Consider the following 22,998-nt stretch of genomic DNA (forward strand, 5'->3'; position numbering starts at 1 on the left):
ATGATGACCCTGGCCACTGGATGCTTAAGGAGTTGTTTGAGTTTAAAATAGCCATTAAATGGGTGTGACCTCATGTGTGAGGGCACAAGTAGTGTTGCAGAGCTATTTTTATCTGCCCTAACTCCTGCTCTCTGCTGTTCCTCTGCTGTAACCTTACACTGGGCAAGTAAATGTCAGTGGCAAAATGAGAGCTGGCTCTGATTTACACACTGCAGCCATTGGTGCTGGGGCAGGATTCCTGGTGAGCTTCCAGCTTTCCATATTTTTTCCTTAGCGAGTAGCACAGGTATTTTCGTTTTCAGAACAGTCTAAAAGAAGTGGAGGCCCCAAAACATATTTGGTGATTTTTAAGCTCTGACTGAGCTCTGCCAATGCTGCCTCAGACAAGGTGTGGGTAAATCAGAAATTGCCAGCTCCTTGCCTAAGAAGGAGTCGGGAAATAATGAAGCACTCCGTGTGGAGCAGACACTACAAACTGAGCAGTGCATTATTTACGTTGCTTTGGTTTGTCAAATCAGCCCTTTTAGATGTGGCAGGAATTCATCTGCAACTCTCTCTGCCTTTTAGGAAAGGAATGGTTAAAGCTGAGAGGAGGGCTTAGCTGAGAAATCGCCGTGCATGGGAAGAGTTGGGTTTGCTGCAGGTAAAAACCGTGGCACAGCAATACACAGAGAACCTCCTTTATTTCCTGACCCTGCTGCTGCTAGGAAGGGTTTCATGATGCAGCTTTTTAAGCGGGGACTTAGTAGGCAAACTCTCCCTAGCAGGTTCTACCTTTCCTGCCCTGGAGGAGGTGAGATTAGAGATCTTGGTTGTGTGATGTGCAGAGTCTTTTCCATTTTGCTCCAAATCCAGGTATCACCAAGACAGAAAAATCCCAGCTGGTCTTTTTAACAGGGGTATGAACAGAGGTAGCAGCTTCTTTTCTTGGAGGGGAGACATTTAGGAGAGAAAAAAATACTTGTGAGAGGTAATTTGAATTTCTGGAATGTTACCATTCTTTTGAGAACTAGAGCTATGCCAAAATTCAGCTTCTTCAAGGCGCTGCTAATGCTGACCTTCCCTGAGCCCGCTGCTGGAGCACTGGGGGGCTCCTGCTTGTGTGGGGTGGTCGCTTGGGGTCAGGGCCTGTCTGTAAGGCCTGTGGGGACATCCTGCTGGTGGCCATAGGGACAGGTAGGGTCTGGAGCACCAGGGGCAGCTGGTGTGGCTCAGCCTGGAGCAGAGGAGGCTCAGGGGGACCTTGTGGCTCTGCACAAGTCCCTGACAGGAGGGGGCAGCCGGGGGGGTCGGGCTCTGCTCCCAGGGAACAGGGACAGGAGGAGAGGGAACGGCCTCAGGCTGGGCCAGGGGAGGTTTAAATTGGATCTCAGGGAAAGTGTCCGGTCCTGGCACAGTGGTGGAGTCCCCATCCCTGGAGAGATTTGAAAGCCGTGTGGATGTGGCACTTGGAGACGTGGGGCAGTGGTGGCCTGGGCAGTGCTGGGGAACGGTTGGAGTTGAAAATCTTGAAGCTCTTTCCCAACCTAAACCTTTCCGTAGTTCCATGGCAGGGGCTCGGATCGAGCAGAGCACCAGGACACGGAGGTGCTCGGGGCTGTGGCAGGGCAGCATCGGCAGGACGGGGCAGGACGGGGCAGTGCCAGCAGGGCAAGGCAGAAGAGGCCAGGGCAGAGCGGGCCAGGGCAGAGCAGCCCACGGGCGCTGTCGCCTGCGGCCGCTGCGGGCCCGGCCGGGAGCGCGGGCGGTGCCTTTAAGGGGCGGTGGCGGCGGCGGGGCCGGGCGGCCGCGGTCGCCCCCCGGCTCCCGGAACTCGCCCGGCGCCGGCCATGGTGCGGATCGTGACCGTGCAGACGAAGCCCTACGGCGACCAGAAGCCGGGCACCAGCGGGCTGCGCAAGCGGGTGACGGTGTTCCAGAGCAATGCCAACTACAGCGAGAACTTCATCCAGAGCACGCTGGCCACCGTGCCGCCCGCGGAGCGCCAGGACGCCACGCTCGTGGTGGGGGGCGACGGCCGCTTCTACATGAAGGACGCCATCCAGCTCATCGTCCGCATCGCCGCCGCCAACGGGGTGAGCAGCGGGCGCTCCGCGGCTCCGGGATGCGCTCCCGGCCGCGGGCAGCGGCGGCGGAAATCGCTGGCGCTCCGCGTCCGCGGCGTGGAAGTAACCGGGGAGTGCCGGAGGAGCTGGCGGGGCTGGCGGGGGACGCTCGCGGGGCAGGTGGGAAAAGCCCCCCGGGAGCCTCTCCCTGCCTGCGGGAGCGAGTGGATATGGGCCAGGGCGGAGGGATGGAAGCAAACACGACTTTGCTCTGCTTCCTCCTCCTTCCTTCTGCCCATCCCTGGGTTTTCCAGCTGAACCGCAAAGCAAGGGCGCAGCGTGGAGGCGGTGAGGTGTTGGGAGGGAGCAGCGCTCCCTTCCACAGCCCTGGAATGCATCTCACTGCTGGGGGATTCCTCCGTGGGCTCGTCCTGCTCCTGTCACTTGGTAGCCCAAGGGAATCCCAGCAGGGAATGTGATGTTGGTCGGAGGAGGTGTGCTGAAGTCGAGTTTGCAAAGGGAGGCTTTTCCCTACCTTTGCTCTTTTCCAAATGTCAAATATTCTCTTCCCCTAGGACACCAGCACCAGTAGCAAACTTTCTTCCTCGTGGACCATGAAGGAGAGAGGGGCTGAGGGTGCTTGGTGCTTAGGGCAGAACCTCAGAGGAAGCTATTTCCAATTCTGAGGTGCCCCAATGCCTGTAAATATCTAACTTCTTTGGGAAAAAAAAAAGATCATTTGGGATTGGTGCCTTCTTAGGGCATAAAGGAGCTAATAACTGGTTTGGGATTTTTTAAAAGCCATGTAGAAATTTGTCTTTTGTGATGTGTGACAGCTGTTCAACTTTGATTCCATCTGCCAGCATCTCTGGATGCTGTGTGCAGCCATTCTACAGCATTCCATTACAGAACCCAGGCAAAACTTTTCTAACATTAAGGAACATGAAAAAAACAACATCACAATCCATTCATAACAATTCTGGGACATGTGAAAAGCCAATACCACAGTACATTTCGAACAGCTCCTTCCTGACTGAACACTTTTCCAAGTGCTGCAAGGTTGCCACACTCAGGCACGTTGCTGGAAGGTGTTCTGAGTGCCAGGCTGTGCCTTGCATGTTAAATAGTGCCTGCTTTTGTTTTCCAGCTGCAGGACAAACAGGGCTTTTATTAGAAATGCTGCTCTCTCCCCCAGGAATTTTGGGTTCCTGGCTTGGCTGCTCTAACCTTTCTCCCCCCCTCAGTTATCCAGGGAAACCAAGTGTTCAAACTTGTTGCATTTCTTTGCCACTACTCTCCTTTGGTAGCTCCCTTTTCCTTTGTGCTGTTCTGCCACAGCTCCCAGACCAGTCCCTTCTGAGATCTTCCCTTTGAATAAAAGCTCCTGGGATTAAAATCATCAAAATACGGTGATCATAAAGAAAGTGCTTCCAAAAAGCACTCCCAGTGTACCAGGGTTAGATGTGGTGATGCTGGATCCTGTAGGCCAGTAGGAAAAACCTCAGTTTCTGGCTTTCTTCTGGTGCTGTTTTTCTCAGAGGCAGAAGGGGAAATTGAGATGTGATCTTTAAAGTGAGGAAATAAATACCACTTGTAGATATTTCCTGGCTGCAGATGATGTGGATTTTAGAAGACAGCAGCTGCAACAGCTCTCACAGCCTCGTTTGACACCAGCTTAGACTCTTTTTGCCTGTAAAGTTAATTGGCTTCTGTCAGTTTACAGTGCAAGGTGATTAAGTGGTCAGCTTGTCCAGTTTCAGTGCCCCTTTGGAATTTTAAACTCTGCACTTGTGAAACTCCAGCTCAGAGCAAGAGCTAAGGTGCTTTGCTGTTAATCTCTGCAAATCCAGCAGGCAGAGTTGAAATTCACCCTAACAGGGATTCAGCTGTAATCTCCTGGGGCAATGACTCTGCACAAGCAGACACCTCAGCTGGGGCTGGGCTGGCAGGGCAGCAGGGTAGAGGGAAGTGCCCTTCCTTTTGTCAAGGCAAAGTTTGGGATAGGGAGCTGGGCTGGAGAGCTGCTATCCATATGTGTTATTCCAAATCCAAGCTCACCAGGATTGAGAAATGCACTGTGGGGAGTCCTTGCCATCCTGTCATGGTCCTGAGTTAGCCAAAATATTGATCAATGCTTCAGCTGAGGAGCTGGAATGTATTTTAGAAATAAACAGAAAGAGCTTAGATATCAGTAAGAAGCTCAAAGAATTCTGAAGTAATAAAAATGTAATATGTATGTTTATGGCACATATTCCTAGTAAAAGTTGCAGAGTAACAAATGAAACAGCAGATGTGATGAGTAAAGGACAAAGGCTGGATCATCCAGTTATCCAGAGAAACATCATTTCCCGATTTTAAAGTCAGGTTGTTGTAAGTGAAAATCAGGAAAGAAAGCCTCACCAGGAGCACAAATGCTGAGCTGGAGCACCAGCCCTCAGAGAGGAGCCAGTCTGGATGTGGGAGATTCCAGCAGGAATGGCTGAGGTCATTTTGTAGGGAAGAAATTCCTCCCTGGGAGGAGGCCCAGAGAAGCTGTGGCTGTCCCGGGATCCCTGGAAGTGTCCAAGGCCAGGTTGGACAGAGCTTGGAGCAACGTGGGATAGTGGAAGGTGGTTTTTGGGTTCAGGTACAGGTTTCCAAGAGGATCCAGGGCCAGGGGCTTTATCTCAGCAGGCTGTGGCCAGAAATCCTGGAGCACTGAGGAAATCCAGCTGGAATCCCTCCCCTTTTCCTTGTGCAGGGGCAGGACAGCAGAAATAAAATGCAGATTTGGGTGTGCTTTGAGGAGCTGACCTTTGAACAGAAAGTTTCTCAATGCTGGTGGCTGGTGTGTACTTCCCTGGGAAAGGAACACTCAGCCCCTGCTGGGGGGACAAACCTGGAGATGGGGATTCATTCCCAGCCCTGCCAGACCCTGTCTCTGCCACCCAACTTTTCTCTCCAGCTGTGGTAGGAACAGAACAGTGTCTCTTAATTCTGGAATGATTCGTACGTGAGTGCACTCGAGATGGTGCCAAGTATCTTTTTGTCCCTCTGGAATCTCTACAGCGACTTCCAAACTCAAATTCTTAATAGAAGCAGAGCGTTTTGCAGTGGGGGCAGCACTCCTTGTATGACTAATAACACACTTGCAGTCTGTTTCTTTTTCTTGGGCTCCACTTGTCCTGGCATTCCCAAATGCAGTGGCTGCCTGGACCAGAGTCATCCTCGGCAGAAAGTGCCAGGTTTTGGCAGCTGCTCAGGGGGCTTTTCCAGGGCTCTTGGCACCCTCTTATGGCCAACGTGCAGGGACAGCACCGACTCTGGACCTTTCCTGAGGGCAGGAGTGAAGGGAATGGGATTCTGTCTTATAAGAGAGTCACAGTTGAAGGGTAAAGTGTTTTTACTCCATTTGTTGCCCGGGATTCTGTGCTGAGTGTCTTCTTGACTGAGTACAGAAAAGGAGCAGAAGGAGATGCCTGTCACCAGCTGCTTGCAGTCAAAAATCCCTGCAGCTAAACACAGCCCCACAGAGGGGACATTGGCTTTATCTGCCCTCAGAACTGGGAGAGAGACCTGGGGGAGGAATGGGAAGGACAGGAGAAGAGGAGGAGAGGGCATCCTGGAGCTTGGAGAAGCCTGACCCAAGAGTGTAGCAGAGGATGGGAACAGGGAATTACTGTTCAGTCTGGCCTTTCCATGGTGGGTTCCCCCCCCAATTATTTTTCTTGCCTGAATGCCAAAATATAAAATTGTAGCTTGGAGGAAGGCTAGGTTTGTGTTGGAGTGAGGAGCTGGGAGAGTCTGGCTCTAACCCTAACCCGGGTCCTAGGCTTGGGGAAGACTCCAGGTGAAGAAGGCTCCATCTCACAAGAGAGATTGTACAGCTCACTCAGGGAAAGTTGGATAGGGACCATGAAATTAAGCCAAGGTTGGAGCTGTGGCTCTGCAATGTTTTACTAAATTCAAGCCCTCTCAGAACAGTCTTGTTTGTCTTTCTATCATTAAAATCAATAGTTAGTTCATAGTTCTTGTATGTTTCAGTGCAGGTCAGTAAAAGGGGAGCTGGGTTAGCAAATATCCCTGTCTGTGCCAGGTTGGCTGTTGGGAGAGGGAGATTCCCTCACCAGCCTCCACCTGCCATGGGGAATGAGGGACTCAGGAACACAAGGAAAAGCTCAGGAGATTGGGGCTGTTTGCTGTAGCAGAGAGGGCACTCAGAGCCTAATGCCAAAGGATTTTTCAGTGAGGACTTGTCAGCAAGAGGATTATGATCTCTTCTCTTGCTGTGTCAGCTCAGCTTAAACCACAGCGAGGGAGATGTCCAGCAGATTGTAGGGAAGCACTTCCAGCTGCAAGGCTAATTATGTACTGGCAGGGCTTACCTGGAGAAAAAGATTCCGAGAATAAGTTTTATCAACTTCCAGGAGGAAACCTGGATGCAGATGATCCTGCACCAGCTCTGGCCTGCTGAGTGATTGGTAATGATCAGTCACCCCAGCAACGCCTCCCTCGTCACGGATCAGATGACCTTGCCCCAGTGCAGAGGTGCTCAGCACCCACCTCTGGTGACTTTTTGCACCTCTGAATGCTCTGACAGCCGTGTGATCCCCAGCCCCTGACCAGTCCTGGTTGGCCAGTTATTGGTGGTTTAGTTTGTCCCAAGTACAGGTGTTGCAGGAAAGCCCTGGGAGCAGGTGAGCACCCCAAGAGTGGGGTTGGTGTGTCTGTCCTTGTCCCTGTGCCTTTTATGCACTATTTTATATTTAATTTAATAACAGAATGTGTTTCACTTTATGTACATAAACATTGCATTAATGATTAATTTAGTTTAATTCCTCTGTCTACTCAACATGCACTGAATCACACACTAATTCCAATGCTCCCTAGGCCTTTTCCCTGCCAGTAAATCCATGTGCAGTCACGGGAGCTGGTGGGTGTCCTGTACCCTCCTCCTGTCACTTAATGCCACGGCATTTCCCAGGGCAGCAAGAAGGGAAAGAGCTTGCTTAGGCCTTTTCCTGCCAGGTGTAATTTTGGGAGCTGGATTTTGGGTTCTGTGCCACTAGAGGGAAACCTGGGCCTTTGCATGGGAATAAAGAGAGCTGCAGGATGCTGGAATAGTGTGGCTGGATAAAACCCAAACCAGTTGTTCCTGGCTGTGTATCCCAGGCAGTCTCACTGTTGGGGCAAAAGATGTGTTGATTCACACAGATCATCCAACTCCATTTTAATGTGCTGATTGATAAATCAGGGTCTTGGGGACATGGCAGGGTTAGGGGTTTATCTGGATTATCTCAGAGGACTTTTCCAACCTTTATGATTCTGTGATCTCCCTTGGAAGAAAATACAGCAATTATTGGAGCAATGACAGAATCAGCATGGCAGGAAAGAGTCCCTGAGCACCTTCATACCTGTCACAATTCAGCTGTGTGCACATCTCCTTTTCCTGCTTTTAATAGCGGGACAAACAGAGTCATTACCAAGCTCTTTAATTGCTCCAGTAATATCTATAAATTGTTTCCAGCAGCTCAGGCAGAGGACTTTGAGCATTGCTAAAGAGGCTTGGAGAAAAGGCTGATTTAGAATCTTGGAAAGATTTGGGTGGGAAGGGACCCTAAAACCCATCCTATTCCACCCCCTGCCATGGGCAGGGACACCTCCCACTATCCCAGGTTGCTCCAAGCTCTGTTCACCCTGACCTTGAACATTTCCAGGGATGGGGAGTCCACAATCTTCCCTTCCTTCATTGACCTTCCCCATGCTTGGGAAGATGAGGCTTCACAGAAGTTTCTTGATATCTGAGTCTCTTCTGTTTGCGTTTAGGCTTTCCCACAATGAACAGCGTTATGGGATGCAGTTTTCCCAAACATTTGATAGTTTTTTGTGGTTTTAATCTGGGTGAGACTTGCTGTGGGTGTTCAGTTGAGGCTCATGAGGCTTTCCAGCCAAAGGCTGACCCGCTGTTCCTGCTGGAAAATCTCCCTGTGTTTGAGGGAGCCCGTGGGAAGTCAGGTTGTAGGGCAGGAGTCGCATGAGCAAACGGGAGGTAACAGATCTGTTCCCTTCCATTTTAAGAGTGACCTTTAACTCACCAGACTTTGCAAAATAGCTGCAGCAGGATCCTGCTGGAAGTTTGCCTCTGCCCCAGCGTGCGGCCGGGCCTGGCGTTGCCCTGCAGATCTGGGAAAACGCCAGAGCGGCGCATCCGAGCGGGGCTGGGGTGCTCCCACCTCTCTGTCTGAGGGAGATCCACACGGATTGGCACTGCTGGGCTCCACGGGATGGCCAGGAGCAGTGCCTGTGGCAACCAGGAGATGACAGAGAAGACAGGAATCCTTTCCCAGCCTTGCAGTGAGGGCCAGCAGCGTGGAATTGTGCGTTCTCCGTGACATTGATCCCCCACCGCAAGTGCGAGGACACGGCTTTGGTTACAGAAGGTGCAAGGAGCTATTTTTGGGTGTTCAGCAGCTCCTCTGAACTCCTGTCTCATAGGTGGGCCATTGCTGTGCCAAGGCTGGGGGTTAATTTTGCCATATTTTACTTTTTAAATGCACTTGTGTGAAAAACAGACATGGAAGACGCTCCCCTGCCTCTGCTGACGGTGCCAACAGCTCCTTACAGCGACCAGAAACCGGGAACCAGCGGATTACGGAGGAAGACCTTTTACTTTGAATCCAAGCTGAACTATTTGCAGAATTTTATCCAGAGTATATTTTTTTCCATAGACCTAAGAGATCGCCAAGGAGCCTCTCTGGTGGTTGGAGGTGATGGGAGGTACCTCAATAAGTCTGCAGTGGAACTGATTGTCCAAATGGCTGCTGCCAACGGGGTTGGTAAATGTTAAACGGCTCAATTCCTGTGGGGTGTGGCTGAGAAGGGCAGAAATCCATCAGAAATTAGGCACTGTGAGATTTAATTCCCCAAAGGCTTTTATTCAACTGCTGATAGTGATGTTTTTAATGGCAAATCAGCTGGGGAGTACAGAAATGACTGGGTTTTCACTCTAAGTGATGCAGGAGGGCAGAGAATACACGCAGAGAAAGGGAAATAAATTCTGCCTGGGGTTTGTGTGTTCTTGTTTTGTACTTTGACATGCCCCAAGCTGTTGGCAGCTGTGGATTTTTCAGTCTTTCCACGAGAATATAAACCCCTGATACTGGTCAGAAATGAAGTAACAGGGAGAGCCACCAAAGTGGCAAAGGAACAGAAACAGCCATGTTTTGCCTTTCTCACCAGGTGTAAGTTGTGGCTGTGGGATAAATGCTCAGGAAGCCTTTGGAAATTGATATGAGAGTTAGCAAGTGAGTGACAGCCTTTATAGGGAGCTCAGTTGTGCTGGAATTCAGTGTTTTGGAAGCAGAGCAAGAGGCTTGTGTGTTTGTGGTAGATCATGGTTCATGCACTGGGCTTTTGTCTTTGTTTTTGTTTCTTCCTTCTGCTTTTTAAGAAGAAAAGACTCTGCTGTCTGTTCCAGATCTCTTTGTGCAGAGTAAACTTTGTGCAAAGGGACCTGGATTTTGGGAATTTGTTTGACAAAAACCTGACTAGAACAGTGTAATTAACAGTCAAGGGGAGAATAGGAGCAGATAATTTTATTCATTTATTTTTAAAATCGACATATTTTCTATCTTGGGAGGAAAAAAATCTTCTGGCATTGCAAATTAATGTCTTCCTTTGAAATCAGTGTATAGGCTGAGCAGAAGGGCTGGAAAATGTGCACAGAGCCAGGCTTGGAGTGCCTGACACCAGGACAGATCTGCTGGTGAGGGGGAGATCAGGCTCATCTTCACCAGCTGAGCCTTTTCTCTCTACCACTGGGCCCAGGTCTGGCTAAAATGGGGTTTAGGTGCTGGTTTGGGTATTTTCCATGGATTTTTCTCCTCACTCTGGCTGGTGCCTGTCAGTGTTGTGCTTGTGGTGCTCAGAGCAGGGTCTGGGCTCAGCGTGTGGGGTTGGTGGCTTGGGCTGCATGTCCTGCACAGAAAGGGCTGGAAGGGTGGGCTGGGGACACCACAGAGCTGCAGCCACCAACTTCCATGGCCTGGAAAAGCTGATTCCAGTGTTCCTGGGGAGAGGAGGGGCTGCAGGAGGTCCCTGTGTGCATCCTAATGAGGCTTTCAGGAACACCAGGGTGGAAGTGTTGCCTGGATGGTTTTGATGTACTGCAACTCCAAATTGCTGCACAGCGTGGGTTTGTTTTGAGAATTCCATGAAAGGTTTCTCCATCATTGCAGCCTTAGGTTTTCCTCATAAGAAATTCCACAGACTCAAAAAGGATTAAGTGTAAATTGTTCAGCATATTGTTACACTGAGCAACCTTCTCCAGTGGCTACCACAAAGGATTTAGCACTGGATGGGTGGGGAATGGCAGCTGACAACCTCTGGAAGCCAAGGAGGACCCAAATCACAGAGCAGCTCAGATGGAGATGAGTGTTTCTCCTTTCCTTCCTTGCTGTGGGGAAAAGCTGCAGTTCAGGTGTGCAGGGAGGACAGGCTGGGCGAGGAGAGGGGATGTGATGTGGTCATCCAGCTCTCCTGCAGCTGCTGTCTGCTTTGGCAGGGAAAATCCCTCGTCTTCCCTTCGTCTGCAGCATTCCTGGGGCTGTGTGCAGGGCCCTGATGAACGGGGTGGTGCAGAATGTGACCCTCAAAGGGAAACTGGGGAGCAGGAGGGGAAGTTTTGGAGAGGAGCTTCCTGGAGGTCTCGTGAATTCTCAGGGAAGCTGAAGGAGCAAGATTTGGAGGCCGGAATAAAGCACAGGACAAAGTGTGTCTGAGAACGGGGAAAAAGCAAACCTTGTGGAGGTTGGGCTGCTTCAAAGGAAATGTGAGGTGCAATAAATGTGTGATCAGTAGGTGGGTGGGCAGAGTGAGAGCTCCAGTATGAGCTGCTGTGGCCAGCTGGAGGCAGGGTCCTCACTTTGGGTTTTTAAAGTGCTTTTTCACATTTATGCTGTTATTTGCTAGAGGTGCAGCTCTGCCAGCAGCTGGGCTGGACATCTGGACCATGCAATAACTGATGGGCAGTGAGGCTGGAGCTTAGCACCTGGCAGTGCCAGGGGACAGGAATCACAGCCATCCCGTGCCCTTGGCTCAGCCCCCACCACGGGCTGGGAATGCTCCTCTTGATTCCTGCTTCAGCTTGTGACTGAATGAAATCCCTCCTCTTTTCCCAGTCTGTTCTGGGTCTGACCCCCTCGACTGCTGCAGAGGAGTCTGGTGTGGTTTTAAATCCTGTGTGGGAAGGAGTTCTTCCAGAGAAATATTCACCTTCTGGTTTGTTGCCTGGACTCCAGCAAAGACATTCTAATGGTGGTATATTGCTCTGGATCCAATCTCAGTGATATCCCTGGATTTATGGGAAGGAGGTGTGCTACCCGCTGCGAGGAAGAGTCTGCAGCTGCTCCCGGGATGTTCAAGTTTTGTGTTCTTTTGGCTTCTCTCTGCACCGTTGTGTGTCTTGAAAGCAAATTTTGAGGCCCCAGCCAGAGGGAATGCTGGGTTTTGGTGGTGTATAATGCCTGTGGAGAGCTCAGGCCTTCAGTGCATTCATGGAGGAGAATGCTACAACAGAGCGGCGTTGGATGCACCGTGGGGAGCTTTGGCAGGAACAGGGCTGTGCTTTACCTGTTGCCAGTGCTTGGGGTTTGGGCTGGGTGTGGGATTTGGCCTCACAGTGGTTTGCTCTGCTCTCCCACCCTCAGATCGGGCGCTTGGTGATCGGGCAGAACGGGATCCTGTCCACCCCGGCCGTGTCCTGCATCATCCGCAAGATCAAAGCCATCGGGGGCATCATCCTGACCGCCAGCCACAACCCCGGCGGGCCCAACGGCGACTTCGGCATCAAATTCAACATTGCCAATGGAGGTCAGGCCCCTCTCTGCTGCAGCAGCATTATTATTTATAGTTATCATTATAATTATTATTAATTTCTTGTGTTGACCTGAGAATCGAAATTTCTGCGTTCATATCCCAGGGATCAGTGCCCTGAGCAGAGGTTTCCCCTAAATGGAGCAAGTGATGCTCTGCTCCCCTCATTCCCTGGCGTTCCTTTCCTAGGAGGGTATTCCCAGTCCAGGTCTTTGCTGTGTTCCTGAAGTTCACTCCTCTTGCAGTTGGATTCTTTAACATCTTCCCCCTTGCCCATTTCATCTTGCAGGTCCTGCTCCTGAAGCTGTCACGGATAAAATTTTCCAAATCAGCAAGAAAATTGAGGAATATGCAATCTGCCCAGATCTCCAGGTGGATTTGGGCACCATTGGGAAGCAGCAATTTGACTTGGAGAACAAATTTAAGCCATTTACAGGTAAACAAATGTTCTTCCCCTTGGCAAGGGTGAGGAATTGTGGTGTTTCTGTGTGGCCATTCTGACCTCTCCTTCTCATCTGTGGGATAATCCAAAGGAGGAGATTGCTCCTGGCATCCTGGCATTTATTTATTTGTTGATTTTGATTTATATAATTTTCTGTCCCACAGAAGTTTCTACTTCAGTTGCAAAATCTTGATCTATTAAACTTCCCTAAAATCAAAGGCTGTTTTGCTGCAAGGCAAACATGTTCTTCAAAACAGAGAAATGCAGTTAAAGAGCATTTTCCTGATTAAAAATTACAGAGTTTAATCTTTCAACTGATTTTTTCCATGGTTTCACATATAAAAGTTGTCCCTGTGAGTGGGAAAGCTGTTACATTTCACATGTGACTTCTGTCAGTCAGCAGTGAAATATGAAAATAAATTTTAAAAAGACTTTTTAAAAATACTGCAAGTATTTTTTTACCATCTCTTGGTGACCCGTGCTTGTAATTAAAAAAGAAGTAAGTTAAAAGATGATAAAATTTGATATTTCTCTCAGTCCCCATTTCTGTGTAGTGGGATTTTTATGCTGTATTTTATGTTTTTATATTCCCTGTTGGCTGCAAAGGTGTAACTTTGAACTATTAAGTTCACACTTCCCAATGACTCTGATGGAATTTAAAGATCTGATTTTATAGATATATTTTTTAATTTAAGTGAAGTGGGACTGAGGCCTCTCGAAGGGAATCCAGGGAGCCCTAGCTGGGAACAGAGTTTGCCTTAAGGATTTTGTTGGTCCATTTGTGATCTGATTAGCAGAGAGAGCCTGTAATTAAATTCCAATTTAGCCCCATTATTCCTGTCCCTATGAACTGATCCTCTGGGATGTTCAAGAGCTTTGTGCTCAGCCCTGGCCCTCTGCTCTGAGGACCCTCAGCACAGCACCAGGACTTGGTTACCAACATTTTAGGCTGTGAGGGCTGATCCCTGTTTCCTTCTCTTTTCCAGTGGAAATTGTGGACTCTGTAGAAGCCTATGCCAACATGCTGAGGAATATCTTTGACTTCAATGCCTTAAAGGAGCTGCTCTCAGGGAAGAACCAGCTCAAGATTCGCATCGATGCCATGCACGGGGGTACGCAGGGCTGGGGGCTTGGGGCTCTCTGGGGGTGCCCAGGGAGTCCTTGGGGATTTGCCACCTACTTCAGACAGGAAGATCTTCTCTGGAATTTATATTGCAAGTTTGGTTTTTGGTTTGTAGCATACCGGGTTTTTCTTTTTGGGAACAAACTTTTTATGCCTTATGTTATTTTTGGTCATGTGTTGTGTTTTGGATGTTGGAATGAGCCAAACCATTTTTTAGGATTCTGTGAAATGTTTCATGGAACCCCAGAATGGTTTGGGTTGGAAGGGACCTTAAAGCTCATTTGCCACCCCCTGCAATGGACAGGGACACCTTCCACTATCCCAGGTTGCCCCAAGCCCCATCCAGCCTGGCCTGGGACACTTGCAGGGATGGGGTGGATTTTGATGTGAGCTCCTAAACCATAAAGCACCTAAATTGACCCAAACTGAGCAGCCCAAGGTGGGTGGTGCTGTGGCTGGTGTAGAGCTGCCTGAGGGCTGAGCCAACTCCTTCCTCTCTGTTTTGCTGAGACAGTTGTGGGCCCTTATGTGAAGAAGATCCTGTGTGAGGAGCTGGGAGCCCCAGCAAATTCAGCTGTGAACTGCACCCCCCTGGAGGACTTTGGGGGCCACCACCCTGACCCCAACCTAACCTATGCTGCTGACCTGGTGCAGACCATGAAGACTGGAGAGTACGACTTTGGAGCTGCCTTTGATGGAGATGGGGTAAAGGAGCTGCTCAGAATTCCCCTTCTTTCCCTCTAACCAGCTCTGGGGGACTGAGGTGCACCTTTTCTCTCTCCCTCTCCTTTGTAGCCATGAGTGAAGTGAAGCACTCGCTGCAGTTTGCCACCACAGCAATAGCTGGCTACTGTGTCAATAAGTCCAAACTGTATTTAAATAACTTTAAAGCTGTGAAAATTCAGCAGAAAGGTGAAACAGTATCCAGGTGCTGCTGCCTAACTTCTTCAGAGCTCTGTGTTTATTTCAGAAAATCTCTGGGAATTGTTGGGTTTATGGGCTGCTCAGGGACCAGCTCCTGCCCTGAGCTGAGCAGGAAGCTGAGCTGTGCCTGTGCTGTGTCCCCCAGGATCGCAACATGATTCTGGGCAAGCACGGCTTCTTCGTCAACCCCTCCGACTCCGTCGCCGTCATCGCCGCCAACATCTTCAGCATCCCGTACTTCCAGCAGACCGGGGTGCGCGGCTTTGCCCGCAGCATGCCCACCAGCGGGGCCCTCGACAGGTAGCACCCCTGTGGGCAGGGGCACGGGGCAGGGAGCCCTGCTGAGGGCAGGGAATGCCCCTTTCCTGGGGTTTCACAGCCATCAGTTCCCTGTCCTCGGTCCGGTGAGGAGGGAGGCAGTGCCAGGACAGCAGTGAGGTTTAATGGATTAAACCCTGCCTGGGGACGTGGCACAGCTGGGCTGAGCTCTTGGCTCTTTCTCTTCCCTACAGATGAACCCAAACAAATTATTCTCCCCGCCCTTTTTTTTCCTTAAATCTGATGCTTTCTTGGTGAAATGCTTTGAAATCTGCAACTTAAAATTGAAGACCTGAGGGTTTGTATCTATTCTTTAAATGCACATCCCACTCATTTCCCAAAGGTCACACTGGGATGAAACAGAGGGATTGTACCAAAGCTGTGGCATTCCCTGCCCTCAGTGAGATGCTGATCCCATTTCCCATGGGAGCACCAAGAATTCAGTGATGTGACTTGGCTTTCTTACCTTTGCAGAGTGGCCCAGGCTACAAAGATTGCTTTGTATGAGACTCCAACGGGCTGGAAGTTCTTTGGAAACTTGATGGATGCAAACAAACTGTCTCTGTGTGGAGAGGAAAGTTTTGGGACTGGTAAGTCAGCATTCCCCATATCACCCATAATGGTGATTCCTTATTCTTTAATTTGGGATTTATCTTTCATCTGCAGTTGTTAATACTTATAAAATAATAAGATATAAAAGAGGCTTGGAGGAATCAGTGTGGAAACGAACACAATTTAAAGGTTTTGTGAGGCAGGAGCTCCTTCTTCTCCAGTTCTCTGGGAAGGCACATGGAGATAGGCAGGAAGTTTGGGGGCCTCTTTAGTAGCCCGGTCACTGAGTCTGTGGGGATTAAGTGCAATGCTAAATGTATTTTTCAACTCTTGGTGGCCAGGAAAACCTTCTCAGTGTTTTCATTTCTGGAAAGAAATACGGTTTGGAGCACGGAGTTTTATTAGGGAAGGTTTCAGGTCACTATTAAATCTCTGGGCTTAATAGGGCCCTCATTTTCCTGTTCTGAAAACAAGGTATGATTTATAAAGTTTAAATTAACACTCTCCTTTGAACAGTCTAAGTGAGTTATTGGGTTACTGAGAAACAAAGTGAACATCACAAGGAATTTACTGGGGGTGTGCAGGGAAGTTGACGGGAGCAGGATTTGCTCCAGGTTGTTGTGGGGTGTTCAGGACACTCAGGATTCCCAGGAGGCCTTGGCAGTTCCTGAGCTCTCCCTGGCATCTCCCATGTGGTTTTATGTCCTGCCTGTGGAAATGGGACCTTCCCTGCAGGCAGGGCCCTGAATCAGCACCTGATACCTGCACAAAGGCTGAGTTTTATCTGGTCTGAATTCTTCCTGAGATGTTTTTCCTGTTTTCTAAGGATCTCTGGTGGCATAGCCAAGGCACAGGGTCTTGAGGGAATTTCTCACTCAAACCTTGTGTGTTTTCATTCCACCACCCCAGAAAAACCTTTTAGCCTGTGTGTGGGTGCTTTAAATCCCCAAATGCCTGGAATGAAGTTCTTTGTGGAGCTGGGGTGCACAGCTCAACAGGAAAGGATTACTCCAGCTTTCCTGTGGCTGAGGAAATGGGATCACAGCTCTGGGGGAGAGCAGGTTGCTGTGGGGCTGGGCAGTCTCCAGGAGCAATATTTTTGCAGTCAGATATTACTCTGATATGTGGGACTGGGATTTGGCTGTGTGTTGGAAGGAAAGGGGAATTTCAGGAAACTTGGAATCCCTGTGAAGGAATCTTGAAGTAAATGGTGAGTAAAGAAAGATTCTGGAGTTTTGCCCTGAGTGATTTCAGCATGTGCTGAGTTTATATCCTGGACCCTGGATAATGAGAGGGCACTAGTGCTTCAGGAGATAAATAAAGCCACATTCCTGGAGCTGCTGATGGGAGATGATCTCAAATGAGCAGCTCCCCAAGACTGCTTCCACCTTTGTATGAGCAACAAGCTCAGTTTCTCTGCATCCCCCATCAGGTAAGGGACTTCCTCCCAAACCAAAGTGATTCCAGTGGCAGCAGAGGTTGAGAGAAAGATTTGGGGTTTTGGCCAGGCAGCAAGACATCCAAGTGGTGGGAGCTGAAGCAGTTTGGGGGAGCAGACTGGGAAAGGGCCCAGGAGTGCTGGCTTCCCCACACAATGCAGAGGGGTTTGTCCATCTGACAAATGCACTTAGGAAGGAAAAAGGAATGAAAAGCGGTGAGGAGGGTTGGTTGGTAGGAAGTTAATGAGGAGTTGTTTGGAGCTGGACAGAATGGGAGTGTTGAAGGGGAGAGAGGTGAAGGAGCAGCCAAAAGACCCAGTAAAAATTGAAACAAACTGTGAGGCGGTGGGACTGGAGGCCAGCAGCAATTAGAGTAATGCGACATGACAGAATTCCTGCTTGCTTCCTTGGGTATTTTATTCCAGCCATAAGTTGATACATCACATGGGACTGGTGTTTATTTAGCATTCCTCTCCATCACCTCTGCCCAGCTCTCTCTGCCGTGAGGGACCGTGGGGATAATTTATGGCCACATCCACAATAGTGGGATTTGTGCAAAGCACCACGTCACCCCCTGCCCTGCCCCCAGCCCTTTCCCAGAGGATTCCCACTCTGGCACTCCTTCAGAGGGTGACATGGCAGCTCTGGAGTGCTCCTGGGGTTTCTTTAATACCTGGTTGGAAGTATTCCAGAGTGGGAAGGAGAAAACTTTGCATCTGTGGGGCACATGGTCCAACTGGTGTGCCAGAGGCACCGAGTGTGGGCTGGGTGTGTTCTGGGCCATCTGATCCCGTTTTGTTTGGGGGCTGTGTAAGGTCCAGCACCTCTTGGGTTTCCCAAGGGGTCAGTCAGTGCTGTGTGATCCCACTGTGCTTCCAGGGCAAGGCTGGGCTGGCCCTGGCTGCTTCCTGCTCTCCTTGCAGTGCCAGCTTTGGGGGAGTCCACAACGAGAAGCAACAGGCACAAACTGAGCCCAGGAAATTCCACCTGAGCATGAGGAAGAACTTTACTGTGTGGGACAGATTGCTCAGAGAGCTGTGGAGTCTCCCTCACTGGAGACAGTCAAAATCCTGTGCTCTGGGATGGCCCTGCTGGAGCAGGGAGGTTGGACCAGTTGCCCCAGTGTGGTCCCTTTCAACCTGACCCATTCTGGGATTCTGTGAATGCTCCTGTAGCCAAGAGAGGGGCTTTTCCAGCCCCCCATGAGAGCAGGCTGGAGGCTCTCCTGGTCTCTGCAGGTGGATGGAGCCTCTCCTTGCCCTGCTGTTGCCAGCCCCATGGCTGGTGCTCCCTGCCCTGCTGCTCCTCTCCCTGTTCTGGGATGATTTTGGGGTCATTGGGGTTTGGTTCCCCAGGAGGGCTGACATTCCCCTTGGTGCTGGGTCAGGAGATGATCCCAGGGTGCTCCTTGGCAGATGGGACGTGACAGCTGCTGAGGAGTTGATGTTCTTGCCGAGCTGCTCCTTTGCATTCACCTTTTGTTTTCTTATTTGATGCCCTTTTTACTGTGCATTCCCCATTCCTGCCTTGGGAACAGAGTTAAAGATGTGTGAACAATGAATGTGTGTGTTAAAAGATGCCGAGTGTTTTATTTGGGCTGGAGCTGGAGCAGATGATATCCTGCCCTGCTTTAACGATGCAGCAGGGATGGAGCTCTGGAAATGCTTCCCATTTGTGAGCTGTGCAGCTGCCAGGGGCATGGAGGAGAGGAGACAAGGTGGGGACTGTGGTGTGAGAGGACTGGGAATTGTGTCTGTGCTGTGGCTCCCCACAGGCTCCGACCACATCCGAGAGAAGGACGGGCTGTGGGCAGTGCTGGCCTGGCTGTCCATCCTGGCCGCCCGCAAGCAGAGCGTGGAGGACATCATGAAGGATCACTGGCAGAAGTATGGCAGGAACTTCTTCACCAGGTGGGGAAAGGGCTCCTGACACCTCCCATTCCCTGTTCTGTGTCAAAGCAGAGCCCTGATGGCACCACTGTGTCAGCGTGGGGCTGTTCCTGTGTCATTCCATTGCTGTTTGTCCTGTAGTAGTTTAAAACTCCCTGAGCAGTTTGCAGCATTCCTGGGTGCCATGAAATGGGCATTCACCATAACCCTTTGTGGTGTCCAGCTTTGGGTTGTTACTCCAGACATAAATCTGGTGCCAAAGTCTGGATATTTTATACACACAAGGTATCTTTTCTTAGTTCTAATGGAGGTTTTTTCCTCCAAGAGTCTTTTTTGCCATGAGATCAGTATTCTTGAGACCCCACATCGCAAGTTAATTTGTGACGTCTTCAGTGACAGCAGTGTCTCATGGAATGGATGCCCAGCCCCATGGCTGTTATTTACCTGGCTGAGTTCCTGTCCAGTCCCCAAATACTCAAATTTAACCTGCAGTAGACATGGAAGATGGCAAGGGAAGGAGTGAGAACCAGCCTGCACACAAGCAGAGGTGGGAACACTGTGAAAGCATTAGGCACAGATCTTTCAGCTTGGAAGGTCTACGTGAAAATTCTGTCTCAAATTGCCAAATGAAAGAACTTGCCTTTTCCTTTGTTTTTTTCTTCCTTTTTTTCCCCCCTACTCACCACAAAGCCAGCACACATCTGAGGCATGGAAACCTGGGGAAAAATGCCAAAGTCTAGGATAAAAAGGCAGCCTTTTAGCACGCGAGGTATGTGTGCAGAGCACACTGAGTGCAGGGGTAGGCGGGTCAGGCGGCAAACACAGCGGCACAAATCCCACTGGCAGTGGGAATACAGAGTCTGGGATCCTGGTGTGGGCTCCAGCCTCTCTCTGCTGCCTCTCTTCCCTGGGCAGGGACATCAAAGCTGGCACTGGATGTTTTCCTGGTGTGGTCACAGCAGCAGTTTGCTGCGGGGATGCTCTGAGGTGTTCACAGTAACCATGAGGGATCTGGTGGGGCACTGTGGGCAGAACGACAGGAAATTCTTGGCAGTCAGTTGGAGCTTGGCCCTGGCCCTCGGTCTGTGACACTCAGTGTGAGACAGCACTTTGTGCTTTCATCTCCTGGCACCAAATGCCTGTGATACGCTGTGCTGTGTCCCAAGGATCTGTGTGGATGGAGTTGTAGTGCTGCACACAGAGCCTCCTCTCATTTCATGGAATCCCACACTGGGTTGGGAGGGACCTTAAAGCCCATCCAATGCCACCCCTGCCATGGGCAGGAGACACCTTCCACTGTCCCAAGTTGCTCCAAGCCCCATCCAACCTGGCCTTGGACACTTCCAGTGATGGGACAGCCACAGCGTCTCTGGGCAATGTGTTCTGGTGCTTTTATGTGCCTTTTCTGCCTGTCCTCCCCTCCAGCGTGGGAGCAGAGAACACCCACAGAGCTCAAAAAGGGCATCCCAAACCATCACATCTCATTGCATCCTCCCCTCCCTAATCTCTGTGTGTGGTGCTGGCTGCAGGTATGACTATGAGGAGGTGGATGCAGATGCTGCCAACAAAATGATGAAGGATTTGGAGGCGATGATGTTCGACCGCTCCTTCGTGGGGAAGCAGCTGTCGAGCGGGGACAAAGTCTACACGGTGGAGAAGGCCGACAACTTCGAGTACAACGACCCCGTGGATGGCAGCGTCTCCAAGAACCAGGTGGGCACAGCCTCCCCTGGGCTGAACTGGGAGTGTTTCCTTCATGTCCCGTTTCCATGCAGAGCAGCGTGCTGGGAATGCTGCATCTGGCAGGCAGTCCCTGGCTCAGCTTCAGGAGTTTCAGGAGCTCCAGCAAGGTCTCCAGAGTGAGTTAGGATGGACATTAATCCCTCTGAGAGGGGGGAGAGGGTAACACAGGAGCCTTCTGTGGCTCCCTGAAGAGGAGGGATGGTGTGGGTCAGGCACAGCCATGCTGGGAATCGTGGAGAAGAGCTTGGCTACCCACGGGCTCAGAGCTGAGAGGCCCTTCCCTCCCGTGTCCCGAGCAGGGCCTGCGGCTCATCTTCTCTGACGGCTCCCGCATCATCTTCCGGCTGAGCGGCACCGGCAGCGCCGGGGCCACCGTGCGGCTCTACATCGACAGCTACGAGAAGGATGCTCAGAAGATAAACCAAGACCCACAGGTGGGTGCTGCAGCTCGCTCCCTCCACTGCTGGCTCCCAGAGCCGAGCCCTTTCTTAGCCTTGCTTTGCTCGGAGCTGTGCGGAGGTGCCAGGAATTTGGGGAGCCAGAGCTTTGGTATCTTTCATCCCAGCGTAGAGGTTTATTAAAAAAAAGCTCAAGTGTGGAGCAAGTGTCACTGGGAATCCCTCACAGCTGCCACTGCCACAGCACAGGAGTTTTCCTGCCTGTGTTACACCTGTGGCTGGTTTAAAACAAATAAATGGGATCACAGGTTCAGCTGTACCTGAGCTGACACTGCCCTGTTCTGTGCTGAGTTCAGCACATGTTCTACAACACCTTTTACAAATGCTGCTGAGCTCTTGTAGCCACTGGAGGAGAAGAATCCTCTCATATTTAAGTTTAGCCTGGATATCAAGAAAGAATTTTTCACCCAGAAGGTAGTTGGGCACTGAACAGGCTCCCCAGGGAATGGTCACAGCCCCAAGGCTGCTGGAGCTCCAGAAGCGTTTGGACAACGCTCTCAGGGACTGGGTGGGATTGTTGGGGTGTCTGTGCAGGGCCAGGAGTTGGACTTCATGATCCTTGGGGACCCTTCCAACTGAGGATATTCTCTGATTCTATACTCCCCAGAAAATATCAGCTCTTTGTGCATAACTTACTGTGCCATTATTGACAAAAAGACTGAAAATCCCCCATTCTGAGAGGAACAAATGGAACTTAGGATTTACCTGTCCTGTGCTGACGTGCAGTGGAGGTTGGGATACTGCACGAGGGGGTGGCAGCATCACCACTGGAGCTTAGGATTTTCTCTGAGCACTGTGTCCCTGTCACTGGTCCCAGAACTCAGGCTGTGAGCCCAAAGCAGTCCTTTGGTCAGGAGAGCTGAGCTTTGGCTGTCCCAGGCTGACCTGGATGCTTAAAGAAGGCTGGATGCAACGTGGGAAGGCTGCATGTGCTGCTCTGCAGTTCTGAGCCCTCTCTTTCCTCCCTGCAGGTGATGTTGGCACCTCTCATTTCCATTGCACTGAAACTTTCCCAGCTCCATGAAAGAACCGGCCGCTCCGGGCCCACCGTCATCACATAGAGCCACCCTGTGCTGGAGTGTGCACGGGGCAGGGAGTCAGCCCAGCCCCTTTCCTTGTCAAATTGTCACTAAAAGAGGAATACTGATTTTATCCCTGTATTTAAGAACACAGTTTTGCTGCTAAGTATAGTCAATAAACCCCAGCCCTCAGCACCCCTTGTCCCCTCTGCTTCTCTGTGTCCCCAGTGCTGCTGGCACGTTGGGTGTGGTGCTCCTCAGCCAACTTTTGGGGCAGCACGTGGACTCCTGGCTTTTCCTTAAACAAAAGGCTCTAGGAATAACAGAGATACTAAATTGTTCAATAATTCACAGGCTTTTTTTCTGTCTTGGAAACTTTCCTGGGAAAGAAGCACAAATACTTTATCCCGGTTTGGATGAGCTTGTTTGGTTGAATGTGGACAGTAAGAGTCTTGGAATAATCAGATTTGCAGGAATTAATGTGCAATATCTTATCCAAGGGCACAGAGAGGGTCACTTTGGAGACAGCTGTAGCTTTGTTTGAAGTTAGCTGCACCCTCCTGCCCTTTTCCTGGATGTACTCACATTAGTGGGATGAGCTTAGGCCCTGTCCCCTCTTGGTTTGCTTGCCTTTGTCACTCAAATCCTGCAATCCCTGTGTCCCATCTCACCTTCTGGCCAGGGCTGAAACCCAGGCTGGGTCCCTGGGCAGGCCTGAGGGAGCAGCTCTATTATCCAGGAATGTGGAACATCCCACCCTCATCCCAAGCTGCCAGCACCACTTCCAAGGGGGACTGGATGTGCTGACAAAAGGCTTTTTATCTCACCTGTGCACAGGTGAAGTGTCTCTGCTGCTCAGTCTGCACTGACAGTTGTGGGGGAGCTGCTCTGCTGTGGGATGGATAAAAACCTTCAAAAATGAGATAAAAAGTCTAAAAGCTGAGTTAGGGCCCAGGAAAAGCCTGTGCCCAAGGTTGGGAGAGCTGTTTTCCATGCCATGGTCCTGCACCTGCCCAGTGCTTCCCTTGGCAAGATGCTTCCAGAGGTTTCCCTCACAGCTGGCTGCAGAGGACTAAACCAGGAAGCTGGGATTAGTGAGGGAAAAACAACTTGGCTGCTCTAATTTGCCTTTCAAGCATTGTGTGAACAATTGACCCCAGAGTTTATGGTTGGCCTCTTGTTAAAGCAGGTCAG

At 50.5% G+C, this 22,998-nt stretch overlaps 1 protein-coding gene across 1 annotated transcript; it reads left to right on the forward strand.

The window, feature by feature from the left end:
* The first annotated feature begins 1,791 nt into the window (after positions 1–1,791).
* Positions 1,792–21,999, forward strand: PGM1 (phosphoglucomutase 1). The gene is made up of 11 exons (XM_069023612.1): positions 1,792–2,075; positions 11,732–11,894; positions 12,187–12,333; positions 13,326–13,451; positions 13,977–14,167; positions 14,532–14,686; positions 15,179–15,294; positions 18,470–18,605; positions 20,114–20,297; positions 20,627–20,761; positions 21,757–21,999. The coding sequence occupies exons 1-11, from the start codon at positions 1,830–1,832 to the stop codon at positions 21,844–21,846; spliced, it is 1,689 nt and encodes a 562-aa protein (XP_068879713.1). The 5' UTR covers positions 1,792–1,829; the 3' UTR covers positions 21,847–21,999.
* The last annotated feature ends 999 nt before the right edge of the window (positions 22,000–22,998 follow it).

This window comes from Aphelocoma coerulescens, chromosome 8, assembly GCF_041296385.1.
Source record: "Aphelocoma coerulescens isolate FSJ_1873_10779 chromosome 8, UR_Acoe_1.0, whole genome shotgun sequence".
Classification (NCBI taxonomy): domain Eukaryota; kingdom Metazoa; phylum Chordata; class Aves; order Passeriformes; family Corvidae; genus Aphelocoma; species Aphelocoma coerulescens.